General features: G+C 42.6%; 1 protein-coding gene across 2 annotated transcripts; it reads right to left on the reverse strand.

Annotated features, from left to right (window-relative positions):
* Positions 1 to 2325: 2325 nt before the first annotated feature.
* Positions 2326 to 14882, reverse strand: LOC110486204 (zinc finger protein 281). 2 transcript variants are annotated; one of them, XM_021557631.2, is made up of 7 exons: positions 14694 to 14882; positions 11977 to 12436; positions 7911 to 8006; positions 7568 to 7694; positions 7046 to 7129; positions 6758 to 6876; positions 2326 to 6484 (listed from the first exon to the last, which is right to left on the reverse strand). In XM_021557631.2, the coding sequence occupies exons 2-7, from the start codon at positions 12382 to 12384 to the stop codon at positions 4883 to 4885; spliced, it is 2436 nt and encodes an 811-aa protein (XP_021413306.2). In that variant the 5' UTR covers positions 12385 to 12436; positions 14694 to 14882; the 3' UTR covers positions 2326 to 4882. The 2 variants fall into 2 exon arrangements, with proteins under 2 accessions (XP_021413306.2, XP_021413305.2); XM_021557630.2 differs by having other exon boundaries at positions 14651 to 14880.
* Positions 14883 to 15739: the final 857 nt, after the last annotated feature.

Raw genomic sequence — 15739 nt, forward strand, 5'->3', positions numbered from 1 at the left:
ATTTAACAAAAATGCTGATAGAACAAGAAAATAGCCTACCAAAATGTCAGAAATAAACTTGGCAAAAAATGAAACGTCCTCTCACTGTCAACTGCGTTTATTTTCAGCAAACTTAACATGTGTAAATATTTGTATGACCATAACAAGATTCAACAACTGAGACGTAAATTGAACAAGTTCCACAGACATGTGACTAACATAAATTGAATGTGTCCCTGAACAAAAAGGGGCCGGGGGGGAGATCAAAAGTAACCGTATCTGGTTAAGCACTGCAGTGCATCTCATGGACTGCACCAGATTTGCCAGTTCTTGCTGTGAGATGTTACCCCACTCTTCCACAAAGGCACCTGCAATTTCCCAGACATTTCTGGGGGGAATGGCCCTAGGCCTTCACCCTCTGATCCGGGTTCTTCGCTGGCAATGGCAGAACATTGACATTCCTGTCTTGCAGGAAATCATGCACAGAACAAGCAGTATGGCTAGTGGCATTGTCATGCTGGAGGGTCATGTCAGGATGAGCCCGCACTGCGTTGAGATTGCTTGCAATGACAAGCTCAGTCCGATAATGTGGTGACTCACCGCCCCAGACCATGATGGACCCTCCACCTCCAAATCAATCCCGCTCCAGAGTACAGGCCTCGGTGTAACGCTCATTCCTTCGACGATAAAACATGAATCCGACCATCCCTGGTGAGACAAAACCGCGACTCGTCAGTGAAGAGAACTTTTGCCAGTCCCGTCTGGTCCAATGACAGTGGGTTTGTGCCCAGAAATCCCAATTAAAATGACTCAAACATACAAGTATTTTATACCATTTTAAAGATAATGTTGTTGTTAATCCCACCACAGTGTCCGATTTCAAATAGGCTTTACAGCGAAAGCACCACAAACGATTATGTTAGGTCAGAGCCAAGCCACAGAAAGACATTTTTCCAGCCAAAGAGGAGTCACAAAAAGCAGAAATAGAGATAATTAATCACTAACCTTTGATGATCTTCATCAGATGACTCATAGGACTTCATGTTACACAATACATGTATGTTTTGTTCGGTAAAGTTCAAATTTATATAAAAAAATCTCAGTATACATTGGTTCAGTAGTTCCAAAAACATCCGGTGACTTTGCAGAGAGCCACATCAATTTACAGAAATACTCATTATAAATGTTGATGAAAATACAAGTGTTATACATGGAAATATAGATATACTTCTCCTTAATGCAACCGCTGTCAGATTTCAAAAAAGCTTTACGGAAAAAGCAAACCATGCAATAATCTGAATACAGCGCTCAGACAAACAAATACATATATCCACCATGCTGGAGTCAGATGTCAGAAATAACAAATATTCCCTTACCTTTGATGGTCTTGATCAGAATGCACTCCCAGGAATCCCATCTATAGGATGTTAACATAAATCTTCAACAATATTCCTACAGGAGAATTCCTTTGTCTTCAGAAAAGCAAAGGAACGGGAGATACCTCTCGTGTGACCAGCGCGTGACTGCTGCCAGACCTCTGACTCAATCCCCTTTCATTCGGCCCCACTTCACAGTAGAAGCATCAAACAAGTTTCTAAAGACGGTTGCCATTAGTGGAAGCCTTAGGAAGTGCAAAATGACCAATATCCCAGTGTATCTTCGATAGGGACGGAGTTGAAAATTGACCAACCTCAGATTTCCCAATTCCTGGTTGGATTTTTCTCTCAGGTTTTTGCCTGCAATATGAGTTCTGTTTTACTCACAGACATCATTCAAACAGTTTTAGAAACATCAGTGTTTTTTCGATCCAAATAATACGCATATACTAGAAACTGGGACTGAGGAGCAGGCAGTTTACTCTGGGCACCTTATTCATCCAAGCTACTCAATATTGCCCCCCAGCCATAAGAAGTTATTATCGACCGTTCCACAGGTGCATGTTCATTAATTGTTTATGGTTAATTGAACCAGCATGGGAAGCAGTGTTTAAACCCTTTCCAATGAAGATCTGTGAAGTTATTTGGATTTTTACAAATTATCTTTGATAAACAGGGTCTTGAAAAAGGGCCTATTTTTTTTGTTGTTGTCGAGTTTACATCTACATTAGGCAACAAATGCAAAAAATCCTGCACCCCCTCAAAAAAAAAATAATAATTCCACCGTCTGACTGTAGCCTACAATATATTTTCTATATTTGCAGGTTAGGGTCAGGGCATCAGATTTTAGCAATGGGTTATTAGCAGTTGCAGGCAGGTGAACAAACAGTTGACCCACACCTCATGGACTTCGTGTAAAACACCATTAGAACAAACCACTTGTTTAAGTGTCAAACCAAAATCAACAAAATCGTGATAACAGCATTTATTGTGTTTTTCCCTAATCAATTATAAATTCATTGGACAGGAACAGCCCTGCAAATCATTACAAGAATCTGGAACAAAATAAGAGGGAAGATAACCTCAGCTACAAATTTGGTGTGCTGACAAAAAAAAAAAAAGAGCTGTACAAAAAAAGTTATGCGAATAATAATAATAAACCGGGGCAAGATTTAGATGTAGTGTTTTGTAAATTATTTTGTAAACAATAGGCATACAATATAGGAAGTAACAAATGTTCCCTTGGAGACAATGAGTTGAACTGTAGACTGCAACACTGGCTGGCATGATTAGGCATTTACAGAACTCTAAAGCAATAATATACCCTCCTTGTCCAATAAATGTCATTAACACAATGTTTTAAAATAGCCACATACGACAGCATCTCTGCTCCATACATCCAACCTTTTGTCCTGTCCCTGCTTGTGTGTTTAGAGATAACGAGGTATAGAAAAAGGTCAATGTCCTTATTGTTCACCTCTCAGCCACCTATCCAATAAAAACAGAGCATGGTTGTAGTGGTCAGTCATTGTTCCCTATGATATTGCAACGTTACAGAATCATGAAACATGGCTGAATGACTGCAAGACAAAAAAGGGGCATAAGGAAATAAAAGGATAAATAAAAATAGAATATATATATATATATTTTTTAAAAGAAAGTGTGACAGCATTTCTAGCACAAAAGGCCAGTTGTTGCTATGGAAGAAAATGCAATTGTTTGATTTACAAAAGTACATCAAATAAATTAAAGATTCATTGCAGGACCGCAAGAAATTACATAATCAAACAATGCATTAGACACATGCACAGAGAAATGTACATATGTGTACGTCCACAATGGCACCCTATTCTTCTATGGGCCCTGGTCAAAAGTAGTGCACTTTATAGAGTGCCATTTGGGACGCACAGAATTTATTTGTAGACAACATTTTCCAGGACTAGGCACCCCCATTCCTCGTAAAATACCATTGTGGTAGTGCCAGCACACCAGAAATGTCTAATGCTTTGGGTTTGTTATAGGTATATGGGTTATATTTAATCACATGATCACTTCCTTACATGGTTTCCAGGTTGTCTCAGTAACAGGGGAAGAAATATTCAGCCACTTTTATACACTTAACTTTAAATTTAAATAGTAAAGCAAAGATGCTAAACAGAGTGGTGAATTACTTAACACATTCACTCTCAATTTCACCGTTAATACATTTCCTTAAAACAACCCCCCCCCCCCTCCCCCCCATGACCTACACATGATAACATCCAGGAGATAATGCTAATAAAATAAAAACTCCCCCGGCCCAAACCACCCCCCTCCCATAAGAGACCATGTCATCCAAACTTAGGGCATCCCAACCAAAGCCCCCCCTTCCCCTAACAGCCCATTGCTCAAGATGCATTCAACCCCACATCTGCATACGGTAGTAACCCCAACCAAATAAACACATCTCTTTAGAAAGCAAGTCAGTTTGTTTCAAAATGTCTTCCATGATCTTATGGGGTAGTTTAGTTTATTCAATGAATTAAATGGCTCAAAGTGCTAATCAGACTCTTTTAAGGAAAGAAAATAATTGAAGAGGAAGAAGAGGGGAGAAATATGAGGAAGGCCATTCCACAGCTGTCCAACAGCAACCTCTATTGGCCAAGGAATAGAGTCACTATGTTCTCCTCAAACTAACAAGGAAAACAATTTATACTCCCCCCACCCCAATTCCTTTACCTCACCTGGCAGTTCCCCAGAATGATTATAGCTGTTATTATACATGTATATATTGCTATAAATATATATGGCCCTTATTGAAAGAAAACATGAGTTTCACATTAACAAGAAAGTACCATAATCTCTATATAGCTAAGTGGAAAGTGTTCTCAGTAAAAGTGAGCTGGCAGCAGCCTCCATTATTTGTTGCACTCATCAACCAAGGTATAAAACACAAGAAATAACCACACAAAGCATCCTCTTTGTAGTTGCAAATTTACACCTCTAAAATGAGTGCTCACTGCACTATACAATTTCCTCCGTTTACACTTTTTCCTGAGTAATACTTATCCTTGTAACAGACAATATCATTATTTATTTTTTGCTATTTCAGTTCTGGGCTATTTCCTGCCACCATCATTGTTATTCTCATTATTATGCTAGCTACAATTGTAAAGTTGATTGCTAAAACCCTTAAGCTCATGGGAGAAAAAACAAGTTCATTGCTACTCTGTTTGCTTTTCAAAAAAAGGTACTTTTCATTCTAACGATTAACGAGCAGACCAAAAAGGACACAAGAAAAACAGACTAAATACATAGATATTTACTTAAAAAATATATCTTAAAAAATTGCATTTGAATAGTCCTTGAAGACCAGTCCTGGGGAGAGGGTTGAGGCATACACATAGCGGCAGTGTAATAATAATAATTAAAACTTCACTTAATAAAAATAAGAATAAAATAGGAGCACAAAAAAAAATTTTGAAAAAAAATAATAAAAAATGGACAAAACATGAAACTCCAACAGAATGCTGTCCCCTCCCAGGCCCTTATCTGTAGCTTTGGCTTGTTGGGGTTTTGGAACCTGTACTTACTGCCTCATTGACGTCGGCTAACAAACTAGTATACCCTGAGAATTCGGAGACTGGTGTCCTTATCCTGTGGTCCACCTCCCCGCAAGAGTCAGCGCCGTACGACAAGGCGCCACGGCCGGCCGACTTGAACTGGGATCCAAAGGCCTGGGCAAAGTTCTCGATCGTGTAGGAGCCCTTAGAGGGGTCCAGAGAAGCCAGGTTCTGCGAGTCCTTCTGGCTGCCCAGGTCAGACGGGTTGATCTGGTAGGAGGAGGGGGAAGAGGAGGAGTGTTGCTTCTCCATCTGGTCAGTGAGCTCCTGAGAAGGGGTAAGCTGCTGGTGGGTGGCAGGCTCCAGGCTGTTTAGGTGGAAGCTGTGCTGCGGAGAGGAGTCTGACAGCATCGCAAAGTGGGACTTTGGCACGGAGGAGGGCAGGGTGGGAGAGGCCACCGGCTGGCCGAAGCCACACTCCAGAGGGGACGTAGTGTACATGTGCTTGTCTGTAAAGAGTGGGTTGCGTTGGTGGGTGCTGGTGAAGGGCCCTGTAGCTGGGGGCCCGGGGCCCAGGGGGAAGCCTGTGTTGTGGCTGGTGCGTTCCAGGGCCTGCAGCAAGAAGCGGGAGTACTCGTGCATAATGACCGTCTTGTCTCCAGACGGGCTGGGAGAGTCTGCATCGTGGCTCAGGTCAGAGCCATCTGCTGAGACAGGGTGCAGCGACACGTGCTGGTCACTGAGGTCAAAGTGCACGTCGTGGTGTGAGCTGTCTGGTTTCTGGGTGTAGTGGTCCAGCAGGCTCTGCAGTACCTCGTCAGGGATCCCCGACCTGTCGTGCTTGTCCACGCCCATGGGGGAGGAGTCTAGCAGACTCAGGGGCGAGTCGCTGTCCATCACACCTGAGACCACCCCCTGGATAACCGACTGCTGGGACGACAGGTGACCAACGTTGACCTCATAATCGTTGGTGCTGCTCCCTGCCACCCCGGCCCCTGATGCTGCACTGTTGGCCGCGTTAAGGTAGCGTCTCTTCTTGAGGAACTGCATGGCATCATCATAGTTGCTGCTGGTGGGACCCGATTTGGCCTCAGAGCCCTGCATGAGGCCCATCCCGACCATCCCCACACCCTCACCCTGCTCCATAGTGCCCTGCTTGGCCTGCCCCAAGCCCCCCTGGTCCAGGGCCTTACGGTTGGCCTTCTTGAAGGCCATCTTAGGGGCTCTGCCTTGATGCTCGTGGTGCATACTGGGCCCTGGCGGAGTGGACGAGGACACAGTGTGATTCTCCACGCTGTAGTCATGGAGACTGTAGCCTCCCGACGGCGCCCCGTGGATGTGTGCTCCGCCCAGCCCTCCCGCTTCAGCCGGTCCCGCCGCTTTCTTCCTCTTGCGCTCCCCTCCCTCAGAGTTTTTGGACTTGCCCCTCTTCCGGCCCGAGGCCCCAGTGTTTCCCTGAGTGATTCCGTAGCTGCCCTGCCCCATGTCCTCACAGCCCAGGTCCAACATCCCAGGCTCCAGACCCTTCTTTATGGCTTCTCCACAGGTTCGCTTGTGCTTGAGTAATCGGTCTGTCCTAGAAAAAAACTGCAGGGCAGAGAGACCATAAGTAGGGTACAGATTGTAAACAGCAGAATGGGATAGACACAAAGACATTTCCATCCCGAGAAATATAACTTGTCAGGTCATGCCATAATGGAAGTGGGCATATTAGGATGCATTGTCCCCGAGGGGACATTTGTTTTGGCCATTCAAAAGTGCTGCTGCTTCCACAGGTTAAAAACAGACATGCATCATAACCACTCCCCTCCCAACCCACGTCAACCTATTTCAGTAGATTTTTCATGTGGAGGTCACTACCTGTTGGCAGGTCTCACATCTGTATGGCTTTTCTCCACTGTGGGTCCTCTTGTGTCTCTCCATGTGGTATTTCTGAATGAAGCGCATGTTACACTGGTCACAGCAAAAAGGCTTCTCTCCTGTCATGGGAAACATCACAGAAGATCTAAAGAAAAATAACCATCTACAAAACATAGGTTTGCTCATTGTGTCATCCAACTATTGGTGCACAAAGGTAATTGACTGTTTTCCTCTCACGCGTCATTAGTGTGCTTGACGTGTGTGTGGGATGTATGACACGCCACTCACCGCTGTGGATCTTCTCGTGCCGCTGTAGTAGGTACTTCTGGATGAAACTCATGTTACACTGGCTGCACCTGAACGGCCTCTCACCTAAGGCAACACCACAGCCACACAGTTATGGTTACTAAGTTAAATCCTCTGTGTCTGCCTAGTCTATTCAAAACTAATACTGCACTGGTTTAATTTCAAGGTTTCCTACAGTGACTTTGTGAAAAACTTGTTTTTCTAACCACACAATCTATTCCAAAAATTTCTGGAGATATTTTTGCTTTTATAATCTAGTAGAAAAACCAACCGAGACCACACCGAATGCTAGAAATGAACAGACATTTTGATCAGTGGCCTAGGTACCCGTGTGAATGAGGACCTCCCATAACAAACATCTCGTCTGTCTATTCAATTCAACACAAATACTGAACTTCTTTCGTTTGTGAAAGTGAAAAATGTTCCCTCAAGATATAATTTTTCATTAAAAAACAAACAGATTAAAAATTAGCCTAATAGATCAGTCAGTAGGGTCCTGGGTACCTGTGTGGATGAGGACATGTCTGCGCAGGTGGTATGAGCTCCTGAAGGATGCGCTGCAGTGCTCACAGATGTGGAGCTTCCCGTTGGGCCACAGGCTGCCTCCATCTGCATCCGGCATCATTGATTGCTTTTGGACAAAAGAAGGTCAATTCAACTAACAAATGCAATTTAATTTATTTAATGCATGATAGTTTCACTGAAGATTGAAACTAAGTTCAGGAAAAAAATATACTTTGATGTAATGGATCAATAAACTATTGAAAAATGAATTATATCTAAATCAAGATAACTTAGGATGCATATCAAACACATACAACTTGAATAGAATTGACAGTTCACATACCTTAGGCTCTCCACGTTTCCGCCGGGGCTTGCTCTCGTCACCATTTGACCTTCGACCTCTCTTTCCTGAGGACTCCTTTCCTAACCGACTCGGCAGCTGGATGACAAAAGGGAGGCGCACAGTGAGCAAGAAGACTTAATTAAATGAGCACTTGAGAGAATGGGAAGGGCCTAGTTCAGTCACATAGCCGACATATTGCATGTGTACACAAGACAAAAACAGACTCATGCAGCATTTAGTGAAAGCTCATTTCAGCCATTGCAGAAGGCTGCCTTGGGGAAGTGCCAGAAGGTAGAGTAATAAACCACATATTTATGGCTCCCCCTGTGCATCTCTCCAGACAGTTAAGCAGTCATTCAAATGGGAGAGCTGCTGTTAATTTAGGATGCATATCAAAATGGCCTATATAAAAGGGAATAGGGTGTCATTTGAGACACTTAGAATCCCATAGAAAAGGCCTATGCTTATTAACTAGCAACTCAAGTGTAAATACAGACTCATTAATATTCAGCATGTTCACCCACTATGAAGAGCAATCTTCAAACAAAAGGGTCTGTGGTTTAGGAAAGGGACACTGGGACTTCAATTACACTTCCCAACACCATATGGATACTAAGAACATGGCTGTCTGAAATGGCATCCTATTTCCTATATAGTGCACTAATTTTGACCAACGGCCTATGGGCCCTGGTCAAAAGTCAGACACAGCCTATGAGTGTGGATGGGTGCATGTGAAAGACGACGGAGCTCTCAAATATCAACCAATCATTGTATTAGATCAGGGGAAAGGCTAGCCAAAACAAACCCGTCTCATTTCCGCAACCAAACGAGCGCAGGATCAGTGGGCTCAAAATGTCTGCAAGCTCACATGCATGTCATTATCCTGAAAATAATAGCACCATTTGGGCTGCTCCGACTGCACTCCAAATGAAACTACTCATAACTTTAGCAGGGAATCGGCTTTTTGAGTGGAGAAAAATGATAGTCTCCTCAGTAATATAATCATACATGTGTATAGATAACACAGTTAAATAAAAGGTTAAATAAAAACATCTCAAAGTTAATGTAATGTATTCTCTAAGATGTCCTTGGATAAACTAATAAACCATATTTAGTGAGCAGGAAATGATATGTCTAGCTTTTCAATGAGCATGCCAAGTGCTGCCTAGTAAACCTCTGGAGTCTGGCTATTGTTAGGCAGAGAGAGAGCATGTGTGTGTAAAGACAATGTGTGAGTGCAAGCTCAAACAAGACGACCGTGTCCTTGCCAAGACATTTCCATTCACACGGAGAGGCACAATCTCAATCGTTTTGGGAGGGACATATTTTGCATTTGATGCCTTATATTTAGGTCACCATTACTAAATACTCCCTCTCCGCTGCCCCCACCCTTTCACACATTCCCTCAATCCATCAGTCTTTGGTGAGATTGGCCATGTTACAAGCCCACACCCCAAAAGACAGGTGGATATCTGATCAACCAAACCTCCGGAGTAATTATTATATATATTTTTTTTTACTAATTGTAATGCTGCAGTAAATTAGACATTTCAATAGAGAACATTTTCCTTTATTTTTTAACACAACAAAAGAGGGAAATTTGGTGTGGGTCAAGGCCAGACACCATAGGCTGAAATTATATTTTTGCATTTACCTATCAATTTTGAGATTTTGTTGGTATTTTGGGCCATTTAATATTATTATTTTTTCAGAAATGTACATGTCAAACTAAACTCAGCAAAAAAAGAAATGTTCCTTTATCAGGATCCTGACTTTCAAAGATAATAGGATTTTTATGAATTAGCTTCAGATATTCATTGTAAAGGATTTAAACACTGTTTCCCATGCTTGTTCAATGAACCATAGACAATTAATGAACCTGTGGAACGGTCGTTAAAACACTAACAGCTTACAGACGGTAGGCAATTAAGGTCACAGTTATGAAAACTTAGGACACTAAAGAGGCCTTGCTACTGACTCTGAAAAACACCCAAAGAAAGATGCCCAGGGTACCTGCTAAACTGTGTGAATGTGCCTTGGGCATGCTGCAAGGAGGCATGAGGATTGCAGATGTGGCCAGGGCAATAAATTGCAATGTCCGTACAGTGAGACACCTAAGACAGAGCTACAGGGAGACAGGACGGCCACTGATCATCCTTGCAGTGGCAGACCACGTGAAACAACACCTGAACAGGATTGGTTCATCCGAACATCACACCTGCGGGACAGGTACAGGATGGCAACAACAACTGCCCGAGTTACACCTGGAATGCACAATCCCTCCATCAGCACTCAGACTGTCCGCAATAGGCTGAGAGAGGCTGGACTGGGTGCTTGTAGGCCTGTTAGGTAGGTCCTCACCAGACATCACCGGCAACAACATCGCCTACGGGCAAAAACCCACCGTCACTGGACCGGCAAAAAGTGAGTCGCGGTTTTGTCTCACCAGAAGTGATGGTCGGATTCGCATTTATCGTCGAAGAAATGCGCGTTACACCGAGGCCTGTACTCTGGAGCGGGATCGATTTGGAGGCGGAGGGTCCGTCATGGTCTGGGCCGGTGTGTCACAGCATCATCGGACTGAGCTTGTTGTCATTGCAGGCAATCTCAAAGCTGTGTGTTACAGGGAAGACATCCTCCTCCCTCATGTGGTACCCTTCCTGCAGGCTCATCCTGACATGACCCTCCAGCATGACAATGCCACCAGCCATACTGCTCGATCCGTGCATGATTTCCTGCAAGACAAAAATGTCAGTGTTCTGCCATGGCCAGTGAAGAGCCCGGATCTCAATCCCACGGAGCACGTCTGGGACCTGTTGGATCAGATGGTGAGGGCTAGGGCCATTCCCTCCAGAAATGTCCGGGAACTTGCAGATGCCTTGGTAGAAGAGTGGGGTAACATCTCACAGCAAGAACTGGCAAATCTGGTACAGTCCATGAGATGCACTGCAGTACGTAATGCAGCTGGTGGCCACACTAGATACTGTTACTTTTGACCCCCCCCCCCCCCCCCCTTTTGTCTGCTGTTGAATCTTGTTATGTTCATACAAATATTTACACGTTAAGTTTGCTGAAAATAAACGCAGTTGACAGTGAGAGGACATTTCTTTTTTTGCTGAATTTAGATAAATGTATATTTTCTTTAGTTTATCATACTAGTCATCAACATAATTCATTTTAACCACTTTAAAATGCACATACAATCATTTCAAAGCTCACTACATTGAATTACACAATTTAAAAGTACATTTCATAGAGAATGTTACAAACGGGTCTATTTAGTAACTTACTTTGGAGATGGTGATTGGGTCTATATAGGCGTTTGACAGCCTAATTTCACTGTACTTTTCTTCAACTGCCATTTACTGAAAGTCAGACCCTTCCCACACACCAACCAACTCATTTCCTCAGCTTCAGAAGCATCTGGCTTCACCAAATTCTGTATGGTTATGCTTAGGTAGACTTGCCGAGAGGAAATTGAGGATATCTTGTCAATTTTTTCTTCTGGGTAAGATCTTGTTGGGAAACATTTGCCAAAAAAGTGTTTTACCTACATCTATGTCTTTAGTATTTTACAGATAGAAAGATTAAAAAAGTATTTACCCACAATTTGCTCTGGACAAGTCCGGTCGTGGAGTGTTGGAGTGAAACCAAAATATTTAGGCTGACTTCATCCAGTGTCCAGAAAAATGGATTTGCGTGATATGCAATCATGTGCATATTTAATGATATATTGCCCAATTTGCATATTTAAATAAAATATGTATGACAATGTGTAATACCAAAAAGTCATTTGTCTACATACAACCGGTAAAGGTTGATGGTGATACAAATAAGATTTTTTTATTTATTTTTTAAATCCCTATTATGGTGTGGTGCCTTGCCTTGAATTCTCTGGTTTAAAGAACATTACAGTCTGGTTCCCCAGACACAGATTAAGTTTAGTCCTGGACTAAAAAGCTATTTCAATGGAGAATCTCTGTTGAGAAGGCTTTTTAATCCACAACTAGGCTTTGTGTGTGTGGGAAACCAGCCGTCTAAGTATTGATGTGTCAGAAGGCCTTACGTTGCCTAGGCTAAGGTCATGCACCAGCAGATTCTGGTGGTTGCCCATGGACACCTCCAGGAGCTCTGTGCTCTTCCCCGGGCCTCCAGGGTACAGCGGCTGACGGTAGTCATGTTCTGTCATCTTCTCCTGCTTGATGTCCATGGCATGGACATAGTCCCCCACCCCGCCATACTCCACCAGGCCGCCCACCCCAGCCATGCTGCAGTCTGGAGAGTCCCGCTCCTTCTTCAGGATCATCTCGTGAGGGCCTGGCAGGTCCTGCATAACAGACTGGGTGGCCAGCCGGGTGAAGCTGGTCACTGGGGGCAGGTGACTGAACATGATCATGCCAGGGGAGAAGTTGGAGTCCATGCTCCCATTGGAGCGCAGGAAGTCATTACCTAGTTTGTCTTGAATGATGCTCATGATGAACTTGGTGGTGGGCAGGTTCAACTAAAGGGAGCCAACCGGAACCATCCTGGGAAAGAAAGAGCAGATGCTGAAGTACAATGCAACTTTATTGTCCATAAGTTATAGCGAACGGAAATGTGTATTCTGCTCTAAAAATGTGTTTCTCCCCTCAGATAGCATATGTCGCACAGACACAGCTGAGAGGAGAGCAGGGTGAAGCTGCAGTGCAGCACTCCTGGATGAGTGGAAAAGAAACATTAACATCTGGGTGGCCTTTCCATCAGTGATATATGATGGTTTGTTTTTGGTTTACATGTGCTGCTGACACCAACTCACATGAAATAAATTAACTGTCCAGACAGACATTGACTGGATGGGCGGCATTGTTACAATGGGCTGTCCCTGAGGAATCAGTTTCATGCACTCTGATCTCCCCATCAAGTGCTTAGCCAGATTAATAATAAGGGTTTGTGGGTCAACAACAAACAGCCACGGTCTGGAGTCTGACTTGTGTGAATTATGGTACCCTAAAAACAGGCTATTTTTTTTAGAAAGTCTTCAGTCAACCTCAGATGTAGCTGAATTAACCTGGGTAAAAGTTATAGCCTATAATATGTTAAACCCTGACGTCCTATGAGAGAGCGGAATAAACCTGAAGCAGCGTGTTAATCTGTCATCCTATTTGAGGACTAGGCTAATTAACTAAAAAAGGCAACAGCCCAGTTAGGTTATAGAGGTAAAGGGAAGGTCCATTTCTGTATTTTAATCTGTGACTACAGGTCGTCATCATCATAGGACACCCATCAAACATGGGCTTTAAAGTTAAAGAACCAAGCAAGAGTAGCCAGTACTAGCCACTGAAATACTATCAAGAAACAAAATAAAACTGATAACATGGGTATACTGCAAAACGTTGGCTGTTTAATATACGTGTCTATAGCTACAGGAAGATTAGGTTGATCTCACAAAATTAACACTTTTCTAAGTTACCATCATAACACGACATTTGAGATGACTGAGGTTAGGCATGTCTCAGCTGCTGTGCTATTTTACAAATGTAACGAGGAATGACAGAGGATTCCAAAAGGCAAAATCAAAATGGAGATTTTGGAATAAGAAGAACAACATCATCCAAACCAGTGCATCACCTTGAGGAAGATATCAGTGGCACTGATAGCTTAACTCGGTGAAATAGCGATAACAAAATATAAGCAGCAATTTCATAATTTAACATTGTCCAGACTACCATTACCTAGCCAGTTTCTTGTATTCAATTGAATTACTTTACAATAGTGTGTTTTCATTCACAAAACACAGTTAATTTGAATAGCTTCAGATTTCACGTGTAACTTAATCGTGTCTCTGAACTTCATTGTCTCCACCAGCATACCTAGCCTAGCTCGATTGCAATTGCATTGGATGAAACTTGCTAGCATGCTGATACCAAATAAAGCTAACAGCTAGCTAACAGATGCATATGTAACATGCTACAGTAAAATGGTATGTATTGTAAGAAAGCGTTAGTTGAAAATTAAAACGAATTCAGTGGTAAAAAAAAATCAGAAAGTAATGACGTAGGCGCCAAATCGGTTCCCAGTGCTAAACTGTGATTTATTCATCGAGTGTCACTCACTTGGGCTAGAAAGACCGCTAGCTAGCTACTGCTAACGTCTGGCTAGCCACCAAGCAATTAGCCATTTGGCTAACCAGCCTGCCAGGCCCTTTGTGATGCAGGATCATGCAATAATGAGCTAATATGGCCATCAGCAGAGAACAGTAATACTCTGTAAAAATTACATTAAGATCATAGAATGAATTAAATTTTACAACAAACATGTGAGGATCTGCCGTTCTCGCCTGACGTAGTCCTACATCGATTCCAAGGTATGGAATTAATTCTAAAATCATTTTGATTGACAAACTTGCGAGTCGGCGTATGCACGCGCAAGAGATTTTAGACAACACGGTGTGTCGTCATTCGTCAACATATTGTGAGCGCTTCGTTTTCATTTTCCGGTTCTGAAATACATAATACCTGGCTAACTAATTAAACCAGTTGATATAAACTACTTGAACCTCTAACAGGTGAGGACTGAAATAAACCATATCTGAGCATACGTGCGACGTACCCATAACAAATGGCCCATGCAACTCAAGCGAACAATTGATGATGCTCGGCTCCAGCAACGGTATGCTATCTAGCTTTGTTGTCTGTCCCACACTCTTGCCTGAGTTTCACATATTTAAACTCGCCCAAAATATATATTTCCTTTTTTCTTACCAATACATGACCACCAATAGCTCTTTCGGCTGGTTTATTTCACCTTTGGTCGTCCGTTTCAATCTTTAGAGCCCAAACATTGTTCTCCCGCAGTGGCTGTATTCCTTCATTTTGTCTCAGCGCGGTGAATTATGGGTATAGCGGACGGGTCCTGCGAAGAGTCACAGACAGACTCTTGATCCGGGAGCACTGGACCGGGAATTAACACGCAGTGCGGGGACATATGCGTTAACATTTTGAACGACACTGTTGCCTACGTACACCAAATTCAACAGAAATATAAGTGTAATTTGCATAACTGAAGGTGCTGTGCCATTTCATACATGTTATGTGTGTTAGCATAATTGATAGGTCTAATGCCTTTTAACTACCTAAACCAGACTAATAATCAGATTAAATTTAGAATACAAAAATGGAATGTTATGAAAACTCTATTATCAGTTTATAAAAGGGTGTGTGATTGGTTGTAGTTGCCTATGTGTAAATCAAATATGCAAGACACTGAAATAATAATGTGCAATGTTCCAGGATACCCATTGATTCTTGTAGAATATTACATGCCTTGGGAATTTAGTACAACTGTCTATCATAAACCAAAATCTTAGGTTGCATTACTCCATTCGTTGTTTATCCTATGTTCTACCAAACAAAATGGTAGGGTCAGGCTTTTGAAATTACAGATTGGGAATGTAACATTTAGGGTAGACTATGCATCCACAATATCTAATGAGTTATTTCCTGAAACCTACGTAAAAATAAGTCTGACAGTGTGAATAATGGTTTCTTAAAACTATGTTCCAGCCTTGAGGATATTTTGCCTCCCTCATTGTGTACACGTTTCAAAACTGTGACTGTCCCCCTGGGTCCCAATTACTGAAGAAATAGGACACCTCACCAGCTCTTTAAAGTGTACATTGACAGAGCTATGCTATTCAATGATACTGTGCTGCATGAATATTGTGGCATATATAGCACAAAGTAAATACATTCCTGAAATAGCTTCGGACTAATTAATCACAATGGTAAAGTCTCCTGTGAAGAGAGCGACCCTTAAAAACAAGTAAAATAAAATAAGAAAAGAGAATGAGA

The sequence above is a fragment of the Oncorhynchus mykiss genome, chromosome 13 (assembly GCF_013265735.2).
Source record: "Oncorhynchus mykiss isolate Arlee chromosome 13, USDA_OmykA_1.1, whole genome shotgun sequence".
Classification (NCBI taxonomy): Eukaryota; Metazoa; Chordata; class Actinopteri; order Salmoniformes; family Salmonidae; genus Oncorhynchus; species Oncorhynchus mykiss.